General features: G+C 36.6%; 1 protein-coding gene across 3 annotated transcripts in view; it reads right to left on the bottom strand.

Moving 5' to 3' along the window:
* Nucleotides 1-331: 331 nt before the first annotated feature.
* The window catches only part of LOC132823192 (tetraspanin-17), a 49,017-nt gene continuing 28,624 nt past the window's right edge, over nucleotides 332-20,724 (bottom strand). For 2 of the 3 annotated variants that reach the window (XM_060836785.1, XM_060836786.1), the window contains exons 4-8: nucleotides 16,716-16,886; nucleotides 6,217-6,342; nucleotides 3,969-4,016; nucleotides 2,017-2,133; nucleotides 332-1,774 (exon numbers count right to left, since the gene is read on the bottom strand). In XM_060836785.1, coding sequence (XP_060692768.1) covers nucleotides 1,709-1,774; nucleotides 2,017-2,133; nucleotides 3,969-4,016; nucleotides 6,217-6,342; nucleotides 16,716-16,886 — 528 coding nt within the window. In that variant the 3' untranslated portion in view covers nucleotides 332-1,708. The remainder of the gene's footprint in view (nucleotides 1,775-2,016; nucleotides 2,134-3,968; nucleotides 4,017-6,216; nucleotides 6,343-16,715; nucleotides 16,887-20,724) is intronic. The other variant, XM_060836787.1, reaches the window with a different exon arrangement.

The raw sequence follows: 20,724 nt of genomic DNA, 5'->3' as shown, positions 1-20,724 counted from the left end.
CTGCTGGTTCCTCTCCCCTTTGAGATTATTCTGCACCCTCTCAGATATTCTTGATCTTGGCACCAAGGAGACAACACACCATTCTGACATCTCACCATCAGCCACCACAGAAACGCCTATGTCTCTGACAAGACCATCCCCTATCACAATCTATTGCTTGGAACCTTACATATCCTTCATTACGTTACAGCCAGTCTCAATACTACGCACCTTACACAATTTTCCTTTAATTTCTTGAGCCAATTCAGTAAAACTGATGTTCATTAACAGGAATCCATTCCCATGCAAAAGACAAGAGAAGGAAAATTTTCCACATTAATACTAAGACTGGTCAGGCTGTAAAATGTAGTTTTTAATAATTTTTTTAAGTACAGCAGAACACAAAGTCATCTTAAACATGTGTCTAATGTGCATTAACAATGGTTTGTTGGCTACAAACTTTAATTACCATGCATAAAGAAAGATAAAAAGGAAAATCGCCAAAGATACATACTTCCCTCTGAACCTAATGTTCACGTTGACTTTGTTTACCATTATTTCTATTTTCCAGTGAACGCTAGTATGATTCTGAAGAAATTACCAAATACTTTTCAGCAACATTGTCATAAAAAAGTGTAAAGTTTGATGTAACCTACTAGTTACACCATTCATGGAAATTTCAGACTTCTGTATTAAAATTGAAGCTTGTAGTGACAGAAACATAAAATATTCATGCAAATCCTAGAAGGTGATTGGTTAAAAGTAGCAGCTGAGATACAAGTGTTTGTATTGTTCTCACTTTGCAGTCTTGGGAGACTGAATTCAACATTGTAGCATTTAATACTATGTAGAATAATTTAAAGTAAATTTCCTGAGTAGTCAAGTTTGCACCACCAGTTTAAAAGGACATTTTAGTGCAAGCAATGTGGTAATTTTAAAAGAAACAAATAAGTAACACTTGCGTATTTATCTATAAATCTATTTTAACAAGCACCTGACACTGTTAACTTTCTTGCAATCCTCCTTTCTAACACATGAATCCTGTCAGTGATCACTAGGTTTTAAAAAAAGGTAATAACTGAAATCATTGCTGAACAGCATGGACAACATAATGTAACAAAGAGATACAATTTTTAAAAAAGGTTAAAACAATATTCATTTGAAATCATTGTCTGAAAAACATCATAAGTACTGTCTAGCTGCACGGCATGATGAATCTAAATCTCGAAGTCTGCATAGGCTAATTTTTCTGCCACTGCATTTTTAAAATGGACATATTTCACAAAATGTTCACATTAGATAGACAGGACTGGACTATTTAATAGCCCAGAAATATTGTGTTACCTACAACTGAGTCAGCAGTTGTATCCCCCTTTAGTTCCCCACCCTACCTCATAGAAAACATCTAAAACCACATTATCTTTAACAGTAACAAACGTAATACATTTGTGGTGGTCTATACATACAGACAAGTAACATTTCAAAATATCCATTAACTACAAATTGCTATTGATCCCTTTGAAACCATTATTAACAAAATTTAAGGTTTTCGTTGCTGCCATTAAAAAAGTCTAATGTTGTACAGCGGCCTCATGGTTTACTTCCACAGGTCTCAGCGTCAGAGATGAAACAGAGCTATGTCAGTGATTTTCATCCACTGTGCTTCTACAAATGTGCTTTCCACAGCTCTTCAGTTTGCTACTTGGTTTTAAAATTTTTTTGTAAAATTTCACCAGTTGGCTTTGACAGCTTTAATGTCAGTAACCAGATTCTGTGCCAGGCAAATTCCAAATATCTGAAAAAAGCAAAGTAAACACCATAACCATAACCACTATTGCAATTCAACCAACAAAAGCAAGCACCAAGCTGACTACTATATTGAGACATAACTACATACAGATTTCAGTTCATCAGCTAGAAAAACAATGCAAATACTGGAAGTCTCCTGCAGGGAGACTAGTTTTCTTCACAAAAAATGTATGTAACACATTTGTTTTCTTATTTTTGTATTGTACTTTCTGTAAAACAATTGCTTACCTGTAGTAAAGCAATCGCAATGAAGATTCCAGCAACTACTATCAAATTTTCCTGCAACCATTTCTCAAACTGCCCAACACATCCTTTGGTATAAATATAATCTTGTTGATCTATTTCCTACAACAAAAAAAATCAACTTTGTCAACGGTAATAATTTTAAAAGTAGGCTAATTTTTCATCGTGAAAGGTTTATGGATATAAGCTAAGGTTTTTGAGAAGAACTGTGTAATAGCTCTCCCATATTTGGATATGTATGTAAACTAAAGTGGATTAGATTAGTTTGCTTTTGTACCAGACCTCTACTCTGACAAAGTGATCAATTCTGTGAAGATATTAAGAGTCGGTCAATGAGAGTGGGGATAGAACATTCAGTGGCTGAAAAGTGGTTGGAGAGGTTTGCAGTTAACCAATTAAGCAATGAGTGCTTCTTCACTGAGGAAAGGCTTAAAAGTCTGCTCTGAAAAAAATTATATACGCATGGAAACACCAAATGGCTGCATCAACAAGGATTAGTTGAGTGACTGGGACAGAACTGTTGGGATCAAAAGTTTTTCAAGACACATCTACAACATTTAAGAGGTGCTTTTCACCCGTAAAACCCTCAAAGATTTTGATAATCAAGTTGGCAATAAGACCGAGATAGAGAATTATTTCTGAAGCAAGCCCAAAGTGTACAAGACGATCAGGAAATTGAATGCCCTAACAAAGCCAGAATTTTCTCTTTACCAACAATTTCTACTGTCAACTAATTTCATAATGAACCGTGAAAAGCATTGGTGACAACTCAATATTAATCAGGCTATTACAATTAAATAGATAATTGTTTAATGGTTAGAAAAAAAAATGGCATTTCCAAAGTCCTTTGTTCAGTTAAATGTATTAAAAGTAAGCCTATTATTTTAAAATTCCATTCACTATAAAAGTGTTATATTATTATATCACCATATCAGGTTTGACTTAGAACCATAAATTTTGTAGAATTTGGCTTCCCAAAAAGTAGTCTTTATGTATTCAGTAGCTAAACTATCATTGTTTTAGAAGCCCTATTAATACTCTCTTTTATTCCAGTCTCTTCTATGCTTATATTTCCACACCTCATATAATCCCAGGCAAGTTAGACTGTATGTTCTCTACATCATCAATAATCTTTTTGTGATGGGATTCCCAAAATTGTTAATGGCTAACTAATTGTAGTGCAACTGATGTCTTGTACAAACGTATGGATTTATTCTTGTACTGTGATTGTATTTTACAGAAATTATCATTTCCTACCTACTGATTACAAATATTTGAGAATGTTTTGTCCCTGTATTTGTCTCTGTCCCTAGTTCATCCATACTCTAGAGATTCTATGATATTACGACAATTGAAGTCACTGCTAGATTGGCAATATTGCTAAGCTACACAATAGGATGCTGGCTTGGAAAATAGTTTAATTAAAAGGCGTGTTCTTCAGATCTTGGGTTAATGCAGCACAACGTGTTCTGAAATTTTAACCTGATATGCTCAATTAAACATGCTGTGCAAAAACTGTTCTGTAGCCCAGTTTTTGGGCTAGAGGAAAACTTATTTTCCTCAATTTCAACACTTTTTAGTGAGGATTACATAAAAATATAAAAACACAAATTAATTCATTGAATTTTATTTCATTGTAAACAAAATGTATCGTAGTAGGTTGTTCTTCCACTACAAAGCATATTTTTTTCTCAGAAGGATAGAAATTTCCAGCTCACTCAGTATTAATCTCTTTAAACAATACTGAAAAAGGAAATGAAAACCTTTAGGATAAAACCTGAAAACATATGAAATGTGCACACAATCTTCCTGTGAAACTATAACAATACGAACATCTGTTTCCCAAAGAAAGAAATGTTGGTCATTTGACCTCAATAATAAAGCAAGCACAAACTGTAATCTGTCTCTTCCTTCAACAAGAATTGAATTGCAATTACCATTTTCAACCGAACATCATATCCGCACTGAGTGTTGATGACATCTTCCTACAGAAGTTAAAGAAAATAAAGTGTTATTCAAAGATTCACTGTCACAGCATATTTCAGTAAATTACTTAGTTTGGTTCATCTAATTAAGAACCAAGCAATATGCTGATTAAGGCAGAACTCTCAGGAAGCACCATAGTTTATTTTTTAAGTACCTGCTAATGGTCGCTCTGCTTCAAAAACATTACTCAATGTTGTGGGTTGGCTAATTCTCGACCCACAGCATTTTGGTAAATGGAATAGGGTTGCCCTATATGGTGGTAGAATCAGACTAAAGCATTAACTTCCTTTTCGTATCAACTGCTGCTGTGCTTAACAATAAAATGTTGTATCTCAAAGTGCAATAAGGCTTGATGGACAGTTATCACTAGTCTTAATGACTGGTAACAAGCTCTTCCCAGTCACTAATGTCAATGCTGCTAAGATTCAAGGAAAACATCAAAGTGTTTCTGAAGTCTTTTCTCTGCCTTTCCCTATGATACTGGCCATTCGAGAGTTGAAAAACAGGACACAGAGATAGGGGAATTGCTGTTCAGCTAGTTGGATAAAGTATCCCTTCCATCAAAATTGAATTTGCAGGGGTTTGCCTGAATGTTTATGGAGCTGGTCTCAATAAGAATGCTAGTATTCACAAGACAGTCTTCCAGTTGAATCTAGAGGATGCAACAGAGGCACTGCTGATGGAATTTCTCCAGCATTAATGAGTCTCAAACACAATCCAGGGAACACTGGTGATGGGCTAACTATTGTTTGGCCATCAGGACTTGTATTATAGATGGCAGAGGGCTAATCTGCTTATCGTAGATTATTTATCTATAATGGTCAGTTTAGTTTTTACATAAGGTGACAGAGGTTGATCCATTTTACATCTAAGCAGTGTTTAATTGTGACACCGGATAGGAGTTATCTTTGATAAAAATTAACAGCCACTATCAAATAAAATTAAAAATAACATGGGAGCCATCCTACAACATTGCTCTATCCCAGTCTGGATTTTGAAGGTGTCTGTTTCAGAGCTCCCATCCAAGGCTTTTGCATTACACAACTATAGTAGTCCAAACCTCACCTACTGCATGCAATCTATTCATAAAGAGGTGATGACAGTGACTATAAACATAAATACTAAGTTACGCTGAAGATTATGTCGATCTTCTCGTTTGCAAGGTATAAGAAAATTTTCTGACAATCACATTAGAATACACTAGAACGTGTAAAAAAAGTGGAAATTGATGTAAACCAATTTATCTCCAAAGTAAGTGTCGAAATAAACAAACAGTGCATCGTAAAATCGCCAAGACTGAGGACTGCAATCCCAATTCTGGTGTAACTTTAACTTTAAATGCGCAAGCTTTCAAAATTGCTGTACATTCAGGAAATGTACAGAGCTGAAGTTTCCACTGAGGAACACAGGGTTTTGATTGAGATTTTTACAGAATCAGCATCAATAGAGTGACAAGTTATTTGTACAGCACATAATCACTACAAAATAATCCATCTTTTAGATAAACAGTCGAAAAGTTTATAATGTCATTCTTTCACAGGAGGAATATTGTACGTTACAGGTGAAATAAATTTAAAAATTTGTATTAGTATGAAATAGCGATGTGCAGTTTTATCATAGTAAAACCCTCAATGCATCAGCATAGGTGACAAATAGAAACAAAAATACATATGAAGTACAGACTTCTATTTAAAGTTGGGTAATGAACGCTAGTATCATTAAAAGTTTTCCAATTTTCAAATTTCATTTTTTGTTCCAGATTACAATTTATATTGAACCCTGGAAGTTTGTTTTTCAATTCACAATGACAGCAATGTTTCAGAAGTGCAATCAAGCTAATTTAGTATCACAGCATCTAATTAAGTTCCTGCACTTTAGTATGTGGCAATAATTTCAAACTCTTAATTTAATGAGATGGGACTATTTACCCTACTGAAAGACAAAGATTAAATTGCTTTCAATGCAGGGTCATTAAAAAGTGAACTATAGCAGCATTGCTTTATCACTAAACAAAGATTATAAATTACTTGTATGCAAGGAGGCTCAATCATCTGTCATGGTAAAAAGTTCAAGAATTTGGATCTTGTAAAGACTTTGAACCCCAGTTATTTTTGCATTTCATGGATGCAATGTTGTTTCGCAAACTTAGCCATAATCTACAACAGTTAATTTTATCACAAATGTATACAATATTGATACCGCAGGGTCTTTAATACAGCAGGAAAATGGAACACCACATCGCTCTCTGCTTGGGTTGAAATCTGTACAATTAAAGTAGATATTTAAGTCCCAGTCAATGGGTCCTCGAGCACCACAGCACAACCACTAAAAAGACAAAACAAGAATAAAATAATTAGCCCCATTAAAGCATAAGACTACGAAGCCAGCCTTGAAATACGTTGACACTAAAGTGCGCTAGAAATGGAAAATAAATAAAGCTCAATTATATGAAACCTGCTGAAGATAGAAGGTACTCCTAGAAATTTGTAACTTGCTTCCAGAGTATTGCAGGGTTGGAAGAGGGAATTTATTTCAATTCTCTCCATCTTCTAATAGGAAAGCAAGTTAGCAAAAATCTGATGCAGCTTATATCATTTGTGCTGGTATAACAAATTATTTACCATGAAATTTCATCAAAGTTGTTATCAGAAAAGGACAAGAATAGTCGTTGAGGTTTTGTTTTGGGAAAGAAAACCAAATGTTTAATCAAGGACAGACAATATCAGCTTCGATAGCTTGTACTTCCAAGTAAACCTGTTGGACTATAACCTAGTGTTGTGATTTTTAACTTTGTCTATCCCAGTCCAATGCCAGCACTTCCACATCACGAATAAGATAAAGCATTTTCCATCACTCACACTGAACATCCTTTATATTTATTCAAAAATTAAACCATGATATTCTAAATCAGTTTACTTCATCAGAAAATAAACTACCACTGCAACTAATTTGCATTTCATATATTAAACTGCTTTAGTCTTATTGAAGCAAACATTTTTGAATTTAAAAACATACTTCCTTACAAAACACTCAAATGTTGCTTCCTCAAATTGAGCGTACTTCTAACTTCACAAGTGTGAAATTTGCAAGAGTGCAGCAAGTCTCCAATCTGCACCACACAAAATGTGGTTGTGATGACACACCCAAATTGAAGGAACCAAGTTTTTGATGGTTAAAATGTGCCTGGAAACGATCTAGTTTTGGTTAGGGGAAGACTTTCCATTAATCCCTCATAATAAAAGTGAGGGGATTAGCAGTTACTCAGTTAGAGACATCAAAAGGTGGCAAAGCCTTCGAGAGCTAAAAATCACTTCTGTTTCTTTATGAATGTAGCATCGACACAAGGCGAACGGTATAACAATGGAGAGGGATTTCAATCATTTGAGAAATTAATGCTAAACCTTTTTGTACTTTCAAACATAAGTTGTCTATTGATATAGCGTCTAGTCACTTTTTTAAAAAGTTTTTGAATTACAATAAAAGTCTTAAAACTTGAAACCTTGGGTGATTCTCGGTCACTGGAAGTTCAAAATTCTGCTGAAAAATTATTGTTCTTTGCATGGGTTATAACAATTCCAATTGGCAGACATACTATATTGAACTTTGACATAACTAACAAACATTTTATATCTAATCCCACAAACCATTTAATATGTTGCATTGAGAAGTTTCTTTCAACAAACTTGCATTATTCTTTGTGGAGTAATGTTGCTGACAATTCATAACTTAAAATACTTTTCAAATCTCATTTGCATTGCATTCGTGAGCAAAAAGTTTGCATAAATCTATATTTGGATGAGCCAGATATCGCATGAAAACATTTTAAATGATATTCTTAACTAAAAAGCATTGCATGAAGATTCTATTACTTCAGAAATAAACCATTACAAGACAAAAAAATTTTAGAAATGGTGTACCTTGAAGTGAATGTCACTAAAAAACCCAATTTTGGGATTAAAAATGAATACAGGTCCAGGCACTTCAGCTGCTAGATCTCAATTTGCATTACAGGATTAGATTAAGAATTGGACATTTGCAGTTTCACAAATTTGAAACCAACAATTGTCCCATGCTTATGGTGAGTGAAAACCACTACATGTTAACTAACACACTACCATCTAAAAAAGCATGCTCCAACGCTATTCAGTGCCAACTTTTAATATTACAACACTAGAACAACCAGATCACATTCAATGCATAAATTAATTTACACCTTCAATACAGCCAGAGAAAGAACTGCTTTTGCTTCTCCATCTAAGATACTACCAGCTTTTGAATGGAAAAGCAGATAACAATTTTGACTTCCTATCTTAGTCCACAAATGGAGAGCCAAAAATAACAGTTCATAAGGGCATTCAAGATTTGAACCAGCAGCCTGACCAGGGCTTACATTTTTTAAATCTGCCTATTATTAAAATGAGGATAAAAGAAGAGGAGCAAGATGTGTAGTTTAGAACACAACCAGAAATCAAAAATGGGGCTGACAAAAAAAAAATAGTAATGACAGCCTTAAACATTTGTTATGGACTAGGCCAGACCACTCAAAACATTCTTAAGCAGGGCAGCCCAGGCATAACTTTGCTATTTGGTTCAGTAAGTGTACAGGGAAAATTATCCAGAGTAAGCTAGCTAGGTTGACTACCAGGTTTTACAACAGACAAAAATTTATTCACAAAATTACAGAATGAAACACAGAACAGAACAGAACAGAATACACACAAAACTCAGTCTATCCAATAAGATTTATTTATCCTGTTCCAAAAATACACAACAAACAATAAACAAATCCCTTAAACACAGTAAAACTGAAACAGAGGCTTATGGATCGAAGTTAGAAGAGCAAAAGGAGAAAGCGAAGTTCCAGTCTCAACTGACTGACTCTAGCAGCCTTTCTTCTCACACACAACTGCTGAACTGAACTGCACAGCTAGAGAACTGGCCACACCCCACATTAACTATATAGGTTATTTCTAAAACATAAAAGCTTTGGCCTGAATACCCATTTGCTTACATATAAACAAAAAGGCCTCCCAATATCCTTTTCATCGCAGTAACAATCCAGCCAATTCGGAACCTGGGCTGTTGACCCCTCTGAAAAAAATCAAGGACTCAGTATGTTTGAGAAGAAGGAACAGCTTTTAGAAAAAGGACAGCTTTGTGACACATTAAAAAGACTGAAAAATTGTAAATAAAAAAGACTGAATAGTTATACAGTCCAGGAAAGAACACATTGGAGGAAGTGATTTGATGAAAACGGATTTTTAAAAAATTAAAGAATTTTTTGAATATTACAAAAATACAAAATACAAAGAAAACAACAAATTGCAAAATTAACTAAATAATAACTAGTAACTATAAAAAATGACAGTAATAATAATAATACAGCTCAACGAACCATAGAAGTAGCCCTCGACAGCATAAATTTATACATACTCATGTTTTCATCGTTTCTCCTCTCTGCACACCAAACGCATTAAACAGAATTGTCATAGCTATATAAAGGCCATTATTAGTATGGCAGACAAATCTGTACCCAAGTAGTCCAAAAAGGGCTGCCACGTTTTATAAAAATTCTGTTTTATGGTACACACTTGTAAGAAAATCCAATGGGGTGTGCTCCATGTCTATCTTATGCCAGCCCGATAACCCCAGGGGGTTTTCACATGCTCACCTCCAATAGAATATTCTTTCTTACACACGAAGTGAGGATACCGAAAAGCTATTTTTTTTGTGTGCATCTGATGGAAGTGGGTTAACAAGACCAAGAAGAGGAGATACTGGGTCCATCCCCACCTCTGTCTCCAAGATTCTATTTCACCTATCACATCGCTCCAGTGTGCCTGCAGCCTGTGAGCGTGTCCTGTTGTAACTCGAGATCCTTCTTATATTTTCCCAGATATTCTCCTATACTTTAGAGGAGATCTCAATGTCCAGCTCTCTCGCCCACACTTTACAGAGCCCTTCGGAGTTCAAGGGACCCTCTCCCAACAGGTAAGGGAAATTGCCGACAGAAAGCGTGTTCTCAGCACTCAGTACCCTCTTCTTCATGTCAGATCTATAAGGGTCAGTTAGAAGCGTGGTCTCTTTTTTGTATTAAATTTCTAATTTGAAAAAAAACACAGAAGAGGTCCCTACTGGACAACTCATATTTCCGAGCCAACCGGTCAAAAGACATCAGTATGTCTCCCTCGAATAAGTCACCCAGGCAAGGCACACCCCTAGCTGCTCAGTGTTTAAACCCTGAGTCCATGCTGAAAACCCAGCAAACCAACTATGGGCGTAAAAAAGGACATTTTGGCAATATTGCCCTCACTCTGACGTATGGCCCTCCACACCTTAACAGTATTAATAATTATGGGGCCAAGACAATATTCCTTAACGGTCTTCATTTTGTCCCAGAACTGCAAGCTAGTAAGGGAGCATCTTGCCTGAGATGCTGTAATGTCCAACAATAGTGAGTGAGGATACCCCCCACCCCAGGCCCAGTCATTCACATAAGGTAGCAAAGAGTTTAGTTGATAGTTTTTATATCTGGAAAATCCACTTCTCCCCGTCTGTGTGGTAGCTGCAGTTTTGTCAGTTTAATAAGGGGTCACTTACAATACCAGATGAAGGAACTGAACCAGCTGTTCAGTCTTCTAAATGTTTGCTTAGTAAAAAGCAGAGGCAGCATTCGCATAGGACACAGCAGATGGGGGGAGAATGCTCATTTTAATGAGGGCTACCTGACCTAACCAAGAGATCGGATGCACCTCCCATCTTCAAAGGTCTTGCTTGATTCTGTCAAGTAAATGGGCAAAATTGATTTTAAATAGCCAATCAAAGACGGGAGTGATGAATATACCTAAGTAGAGAAAGCCCTCCTGTGACCATCTGAAGAGAAACCGAGATTAGTCCTCAGGAGAAGGCATTTTCAGGATCATATTAAGCAACCTCCTGACATTATTTGATGATCTACAACCTTTTATAAAATCCGTTGAATCCTCCTTAATGTTGGAAGGCAACACAGTTTCTAATCTAAGTGCAAGTGTCTTAGATGGGATTTTGACAATGACATTCAGGAGTGGGATGGGCCTATAGGAAGCAGTGTCCTCCAGGGCCTTCCCCTTTTTTTAAGAATAAGAGAGATGTTTGCCTCTCAAAGGTGGTGGGAGGCAGCCACAGATATGTGAATCATTAACCATACTGACAGTATAGCTTCCTTACAAAACTCACTGGGAGGTCTGTCAGGAGCAGGTGCCTTTCCATTCTGAAGCTGCCTTGCACCAACTACGGGGCATTGAGGATCGACTCTTGCTCAGGGGTCACTCCCAGGAGGTCCACACTCTTTTAAAAAAAACGACTCCATTCTAACTCGCCCATCCTCTCAATTTTCAAACTTCTGAAATGCCACGTTAATCCTTTTAGAATCATGGGTTAAATTTCCAGTGTCTTCCCTGATCAAGATCATGCCTTGGGAAATACTCCCTTTCCTGGCAAGATACACTAAGTACTTGCCCGGCTTGTCCCCATGCTCAAACAGGTAAGCTCCCTCATAGTTGTCTTTGAGAGGAAAAAGAATTGTGATCTTGGTACATTGACTTCTGTATTCTTTTTGACTCCTGCAGTGCATTTGGGCTCAGTGTTGTCATGTACAATTGGCAATATCACTACTTCTGATCATGCTCCAGTGTATTTATTGGTCAGGACTAAGGACACAACGATAGGTCTGAGGCATTGGCGACTGGATCTCTTCGTCCTTCAGGATAACAAATTTACTGAATTACTTTCTGAATTCGGGGCTTTTTTTAGACATTAATTCAGGCTCAGCCAATAACCCATCCATTGTCTGGGAAACTGCTAAAATCCATGCTAGGGAGTTAATTATTTCCTGTTCTCCCAGTAACAAATGGCAGAAAGGTGAGCAACAATGAGACACGTCTGAAGGCAGCTGACAAGGCATACTTTGATAGGCCCTCGATGGCTAAACTGCAAAGGATCACAGCGCTTCAGTCCACACTGAACTCCATGCTCTCACATGAAATTTTTTAAAAAACTAGATATATGCAAATACAATTATTTCTGTGTAGCCAGTACTAATATTATGCATTCCCAGATCATGAATAGCATGGCTCAAAAGCAGAAGATTAGATTAGATTACATTACAGTGTGGAAACAGGCCCTTCGGCCCAACAAGTCCACACCGACCCACCGAAGTGCAACCCACCCATACCCCTACATTTACCCCTTACCTAACACTACGGGCAATTTAGCATGGCCAATTCACCTAACCTGCAAATTTTTGGACTGTGGGAGGAAATCGGAGCACTCGGAGGAAACCCACGCAGACACGGGGAGAACGTGCAAACTCCACACAGTCAGTCGCCTGAGGCGGGAAATGAACCCGGGTCTCTGGCGCGGTGAGGCAGCAGTGCTAACCACTGTGCCACCCACTATGAACAAACCTTTAATTTTACTTCAGCGATATGTATTTCTGAAACAACCTCAAAAGAACATCTACAGTATATTTTTGTGATTTATATGTCAATTTTCTTGAATTAAAAAGAATATATACTCACTAATGTCCAATTCTAGAGTTGTATTGTCCAATACACTCAACACTTGCCTCATGTGGAAAATTGCAACTGCCATTTTCAAATGCACATAACACTGAGTTAACTTGAAGTTACAAATGTGGGTATGAGTAGGAGTATCACTCACTCGACCACTATCAGTCATCCTTCTGTGTAAGAAAGGATCAACCACATTTCTGTTGAATTAGTGTCACGCATCAGTTAGACTGTGACTATATTTATTACAATATAATTCAATGCTCCAGTTTTTAGAGGCCTGGAAGCTGATGGGCCACATGTTCAAAGAAAGAATAGTCCACTAGTTTTTGCCTTCAGCATTCAAATTCTTTTTTGGATGTGTTTAATGATTTTAAATATTATCTACATTTAAATATGTGGACAACTACAGGGATGCTCTGAAACCAAGGACAGTCGTTGGAACCTTACTGGCGAATCTAGTGTCATAGCGAATGCTAACTGAATAATTTGGTTATGTTGAACTAGTAGCTTATGGTTTCCTCAAAATAATTGAGCTGCCTGAACAGCAGTCAAATCTGAAGGATTACTAAATGACAGTTGAAATGTGCAATGTTGGTAAGCTGGAGCAGTGCAGCGACATCCCAGCAGGTTCAACTTTCATATTGATACATTGGATGAATTAAATGATTGAAAGGATGGCTTAAAAGGAAGGTCGGCCATGAGCCAAAAGGTGAAATAAATACCCAACTGTGTTCAGAAATGCCAGGCAACAGAGCATATGCAAGGTTCAGAATACAGAGGTCAATGTACAAAGATCACAATTCTTTTTCTTCTCAAAGACTCCACATATAAATTCTGATAGTTAAAATAGTTTCATCTGGAAGAAAAACGTATTTAAAGCAAAACATAGCACACTACCAGAAACAGAACTTTTAATTTAAGCGTCACCACATTCCAAGGCTGTAAAAAGGCTCGCTTTGCAAAGTAGGTGGATGGAAAAGTCCCTTTGAAGTTTACAGATTCTCAGAATTGTTTTAGCTCAGGAGAAGGCCTTTTGGCTCACCCTTTCAGTTCCAGTTCTCTAAACAGTGCCACTGCCCTACATTCTCATTGTAACACTGCACAATGTTATCTAAAATGAAACCTAATTCTCTTTTGAATGCCTGCGTCCATCACATTCCAATCCCAAAACTCTGGAAAGATTTTCCCTTATATCACTTTGCTTCGTTTAATTATTTTGAACCCGTGTGCTGTTGTTCTTAATCCTTTCATAAGTGGGAACATTTTCTCCCCAATTAGTCTGTCCAGAGCCCACTCAATTTTGAATCCTTCAAACCAATCTTCTATCAGCCTTTATTTCTCCAAGACAAAACAGTTAGAACTCTCTCAACGTATCTTTGTTGTTAAAACTCCCCATCATAAAACTTCTAATAACTTCGCAATCTTCCTCAAGTGTGGAGCCTAATGTTCCAGCTAAGGCTGGACTCATATCTTATACAAGTTCACATAATCTTCTTGCTCTTGTACTGTACACCCTACTGATAAAGCAGTAGGTGTATTAAATGCTCTCTCAACCTGTCCTGCCACCTTTATTGACTTATATACATATACATCCAAGTCCCTCTGCTCCTTCAAACACTTTAGAGTTGTTCACTTTATTTTATGTTGTCTCTAAAGAGTCTTCCTTCCAAAATGTATGAACTCTTACTTCGCAATGAAATTCATCTGCCACGGAACAACAGACTCCAAACAAAAAATTAGGTCCTTTTGAAGACAACATCCTCCTCTACAGTTTACAAGGTTTCAATGTTTGTATTATTCCCAAATGTTGAAACTGTGCTTGTACCCCAAAATCTATATTATTTACGTACAACAGAAAAGGCAGGAGACCCATTACTGACCTATGGACCCCTGCAAGTAACATTGCCTGAGACATCCATTAACCATTACCCTCGCTTTTCTATCACTGAGCCAATTCTGTATCCATATTGCCACTATCCCTTTTATACAGTCGTAGAGTCATACTGCATGGTCCAACTCATCCATGCCAACCAAGTTTCCCAAACTAAACTAGTCCCACTTGCCTGCTTTAAGCCCATATCCCTCTAAACCTTTCCTGTTCATATACCTGTCCAAAATGTCTTTTAAATGCCGTGACTGTACCTGTACCTACCACTTCCTCTGGCAGTCCATCCCACACATTGAACCACACTCTGGTCCCCTTAGGTCCCTTTTAAATCTTTCTCCTCTCAATGTAAAAGTATGCCCTTCAGTTTTGAACTCCCCTACCTTAGGGAAAATACTTTTGCCATTCACCTAATCCATGTCCCTCATGATTTTAATCCATAAACTCTAACTTTGCTTAAGCCTGTTTTGTGGCATTATATCAAAACACCTTCTGGAAGTTCATGTATATATTAACAGCATTGCCCTGATCAATGCTCAGTCCTGCCTTTGCCAGTAGGTGATTTGAACATGATTTTCTCTTGTGAAATCCATGCAGACTCTCCTTAAAAAACCTGTTTTTGTCCATATAACTATTAATTTTGCCCTGAAAGTTTCAGGAAGTTTTCAAACCAGTGAAGTTGGACTGGTCTGTTCTTGTGCAGCTTATCCTTACACTCTTATTCAGACAAGAGTGTAATGTTAAACAAGAGCAGCATGCTGGCTCAGTGATTAACACAGTTGCCTCACTGTGCCAGGGACATGAGTTCGATTCCAACCTTGGGTAACAGTGTGTGGAGTTAGCTCGTTCTCCATAGACTTCTGTATAAACTTCTACTGGGTGATCCGGGTTTCCTCCCAATAACAAAAGATATGCAGGTTAAGTGGATTAGCCATGCTAAAAAGTCCACATAGACTAGTAATGTGCAGGCTAGGTGGATTAACAGTGGTAAAATGCAGGATTACAAGGATAATGTCAGTAGCTGGGTCTGGGTGGGATGCTTTTCGTAGAATTGGTGCAGGACCTGATGGGCTGAATGACCTCTTCCAGCATTGTAAGGGTTCTATGATTTTTCTATGATTCAGCTACAGTTTCCCATTCCCTGGAAAATTATTGCATGTTACTCTAATTTCTATTCTCACTTTCCTCAATATCGTTGAATACATTTCATTCAATCCTGGTGCCTTGACTGGTTCTCCTAGCTCTGGCAGGAAGTACATGTGTTAAATGCTGACCATTTGAAATCACAAAATTGTTTTCAAAACAATAAACCTTTGAGTTACTAATATTGTATACAATTTGCATCATGTAGTAATTAGGATGACATGATCACTACAATTTTGGCTCGTACTGAAATGCTACTGGACGACACTACTATGGACTGTCTATCACAAATTCAAACAACCTATTTCAAATCACTCAACATTTTATGGCAAAGTTTTTATTAAATAGCACCTGTGGGACCAGGAGCAAGCTAGTTAATCAAGTCTTAGAGTTGATCAAAAGGTCCACATAATCAAAGTAGAAACGCACATTACATATTAGAAACGTAATGCAGGAGGCATACACATCACTGTTTTATTTTGTTTATGCATAAATAAGTTAAATAAGAATGCAACTTTGCCTTAGCTAAAATTTACCACTTCTCACTCGCGTTCTTAACTGACTACTTAGACATCATGGAGATCTCGATAATACGGTTAACTGCTGGCATTTCAGGTATATAATCTTTGCCAGTTAAAATAAAGTTTGCTGTACTTCCACAGCCAAATTGTTTTTCAACCTATTTTGCAAATCCATGATGAAATTCAACTGGAAAGTCAGATGAATGCAAAGACCTTTGCATCTTTTAACAAAGATTACAAAATAGGGAAATGACAAGTAATATTTTATTTCAAGCTAAAGCAAACTCTACTGATACATCTCTCCAATATTTATTTTCATTTGCTGCATCTATAAATGTCAAAACAGTTTTAACCTAATTCCTACATGGTAAGCGTACATGTGGTAAGAGGATATTGAGCATTGTTGCCCCTACCTTTGAGCTAGAAGGCTTGGATTCTTGTCTTGACAAGTTGATTAAAAATATCTATGCATTATGATATAAATAAAACTTCATTATAGTGAAATTACTGCCATGCTATTTTAGGTGCCCGTTTTATCAAGTTTATGAAATGACCTATCAATTTTACCTAATACATGGATGATTTATATTTACTTACATATTCCTGTGCAAAATCAATAAGGTTTTGAAGATCTATGTCATCTCTATAAGCTTGAACATTTTTGTTGATAAATAAGTTGAGCTGGTCCTTGATCCAGTCCTTGAAGACAAATGCAAGTATTCCCGTCGTCAACTCCAAGAAGAAAATTAGACCCAAAAATACTGAAAACTGAAAAAACAATGTTTTAATGGAATTCACCTTACAAAATATATTGTAAATTCAGAAATGTGACAGGTTTTTTCCAGTTAGCACAAAATATTTTCACACAAATTTCAAATGTTATAATTTCTGCATTTTCGATGCGAAAAACACAAACTGGTAAAACTGAAAAAGAAAATATATACATAGTGTAATTGGTCCCCCAAATTATGACAAATAACAAATTTAACAAAATTGTTCTTGCTCACTTATTGTTCCATCTCACCCTATTTCCCATTAATTCAGAGCTAATTTTAGAAATTATCTAAATCTAATTTAAAAGGTATCTAGTGAACTGAAAATAGAAGTTAAAGAACAGAGTACATAACTTATTTTAATATTCACACCTTTATGTAACATGCCTTTTATTTATTTATAAATGCATGTCTCGTTGACACTTTCCCATGTAGAGAATTGAAATCAGTTTTAACTCACTGCTAATGAAAGCACCCTGCATATTTCACAAGTCCAATTTTAACAGCAGGAAATAATAAATGGCATTCATTATTTACAAGAAAATAGGAAATTTCTGTTTATGTTACTAAGACCAATTGACCGACAGCTACACAGAATGGAAGCACAACGAAAAGGTGGCAGTTTCCTCCTTCAAAAATAAATTAGTCTCTTCAAAACTAAATTATTATGGCAGTGGTAAATATTTCAAAAGTACTTTATCTGCCATTAGAATGCCAAAATTTATTCTTCCTACTTTGACCTGTATCTCTATTAGATTTTGGCATCTCCTACCCCAATTTGGCCAATTTCCATCTTTCAATTGTTTGACACCAAAATTTCACTTAAATTCTTCTTCTTTCATCATTCCTGTTATTTCTGAAGCTCAGTTTATTTTAATTACATCCTTTTGTGAAAATGTCCCTCTTCACCCTCACGAATGTATCTTGCAAACTGGATCGTGAGGCACTTCTAGGACCTGGGTTCGATCTAACCCTCAGGTAATGGTCTGTATGGAGCCTCCACGCTCCCAGTGTCTGCATGGGTTCCCTTCAAAATATGTGAAGGTTAGGTGGGTTGGCCAAGAGAAATGCAGGGTTATAGGGATAGGATAGGGGAGTGGGTCTGGGTGGGATGCTCTTTGGATGGTCACAGTGGACTCAAATAGGCCGAATGGCCTGCTTCCACACTGTAGCGATTTTATGAGCTCTGAAATGAACTTTAGTATCCAATGAGGTATGGTCACTTCAATAAAGTAAATAAAAATATCATTCGGGCCTCAGTAAATAAGTAATTAAGGTACAAGAGGAAAATGACCTATTGACATGGCTGAAAAAAGTTAAAAGCAGCACTGCGAGTCAACAATGCAATTAAAATGCTGAAGCAGTTAGCAATTTAATTCTAGAGGTTAAGAGGATATGTTAACATGAAGAGGATTCTGATTAGACCATATCTATGCATAGCACTGGCCTCCATATTGTTTAAAAAAAGAGAAGCATTCAAAGTGCAAAGAAACCAGGAATGGTACTAGAACAGAGAGAAAAGTAGAAGAGAAAAGAACTTGGAGAAGTAACTGAGATGCTGAAGATCCGAAAGAAAAACAAATTGCAGGAGAAACTCAGCAGGTCTGGCAGCATCTGTAGGAAGAAAAAAATGTTAACTCTGCTTTCTGCCCACAGATGCTGTCAAACCTGTTGAAGCTGTCCAGCAGTTTTTGTTTTGTTTCAGAACTTAGAGGAAACTTGATAGACATCTTTAAAATTTCAAGAGATACAGCATATTAAGAAACATTTTCCAAAATTAAATAGAGGACCATCAATTTGTCAATAGGGATATAAAAAGTAACTTCACCCAAAGTGGTTAGTTTGGTACTTGCTGTCACGGTATAATTGATTGCTTAGATATTTGCAAAAGGAAATTTTGACACTTTATATTTGTAATTTTTTTTGAGGTATTGAAACTTTTCAAGATGCTTCATGGGGGTATTTTGAAATAAAGTATAATGCCAAGCCACATATGTTTTAGGAATTATCTTAAAAAGGAGAAAATGAAATGGTGAGAAGAGGTGTAAAGAAGGAATTCTAGAGCTTGCAGCCTCAGCAACTCAAAAGCATAGCCACTAATGGTGGAATAATTATGAAGAATTAGGCACAAGAGAATACAAGAGGACTGCAGGGTTGGAGGAGATTGAAGAGTTAGGGAGAGGCAAAGCAATGGAGAGATCTGAAAACAAAGATGTGAATTTTAAAACAAGACTTTGCTTGACCAGGAGCCAATTTAATTCAAAACAGTGGTAATAAAGGAACAATAACTCTGCCTCAATTTGTAGCAGTTAGGGTTGTGGATGACCTCAAGTTTACCTCAAGAATGACAGACTAGCCAAGATTGCATTGGATTATTTGAATCTAGAGATAATGAAGTCACAAATGCAGGTTTCAGCAACAGATGAACTGATCCTGGTGCAGAAGACAGAAAAGAGAAAAAGCTGAAAAACTGAGATAAGGAAACGAAATGGGAACAAAATAATGCAAATATAAACACCAGCAGAGACTAAAGAATAGCCTGTTTCTCTTCAAAATTTTTTCATATCCTTATCATGACTGCCTTGAAGAACACTCCAACTTTCTCAAGTAAAATCAAAAGTCCATCAACTCTCACTTCCCTGCTCATGCTTAGGATGCAAATATGTTGATCATTAGAATTTTTATTTTCATGTCCATGTTCCAGCTCTTTCCTCTTTCTGATCTGGATGGCAAAGCTCTGAAAAAGGGTCACTGGATTCAAAACATGAACTTTGCTTTTTCTCCACAGATGATGCCAGACCTGAGTTTCTCCAACTATTTCTGATTTTGTTTCAGATTTCCAGCTCCTGCAGTTCTTTGTTTATTTTAACTACTACACAGATGTTTCTGAACAAATTCTGCTTTCCACCTGGAAGCTTCAACAGCCTGCAGTACCCAAGACAACCTTATTGCTGCTTGTAATTTCTAAAGCCCACTATTATGACTAGCAATCAGAACCTTATCAAAATGCACATTCCAGTACCATCTTCTTGTTCTATTGCTCTTTCTAAATATCTTATAGCTTTTCTCAATCCTCCCACTGAACCTTTCCCAATCTTGATGGTACAATCAGTAATTCATCAAGTTAAAGTAACTCCACTTTTTCAAATTCTTAAAGGTTTTTTTTGTTACTGCTTTCGAGATTAAGAGTTCCTTTTTCAAAAACTACAACTGGCAATTTCATTCCACCATGTTCACTACTTTGGTTTCTTGTTCCATTGCTTATTTCCCATCTCACCCAACATGTGCCCTAACTTGGGTCATCTCTTCCGTTTCACTTATTCTAAATTTACTTACTCCTTGAAAATGTGATCTTTTTCAACCTGAGAATGCGATCTTTACTCTTATAAGTACATCCCACACTAGCTTATTTTCTGAACTCAGAGTAAGCAATGCGATTTTCCTCAACGCTTATACACCGCTGATTGAATTTTTGTTATCTTTTCCTGGGATATCCCGATCGCAAACATTTGTACCTTGAACGTTTTGTTTCTCTAAATGATGGACCACTGCAATAAAACGTGCTCAATAAGATCATCCAACAATCATAACCATAATTGACATCCCACCTTTCTGCATCTTTTCAACATATTATTTGCATTAACAAAGCTGTAAATTTTACTAGCTTTTACTTTTCAGTTTTGAAAGTACAGATGTAAAACATCTACCTTCCCACAAATTCTAGTTGACCATCAAGATTGAAACAGAAGTAGAAATATATTTTTTCTCAGCATTTGTAATACTTTTTAAAAATTCCCTTGTGATCTAGTTCCACAAACCATTCCATGATTGAA

This window comes from Hemiscyllium ocellatum, chromosome 16 (genome assembly GCF_020745735.1).
Source record: "Hemiscyllium ocellatum isolate sHemOce1 chromosome 16, sHemOce1.pat.X.cur, whole genome shotgun sequence".
Taxonomy (NCBI): Eukaryota; Metazoa; Chordata; class Chondrichthyes; order Orectolobiformes; family Hemiscylliidae; genus Hemiscyllium; species Hemiscyllium ocellatum.
Note: the sequence above shows the minus strand (reverse complement) of the source record. Positions and strands in the feature narration are given on the sequence as shown.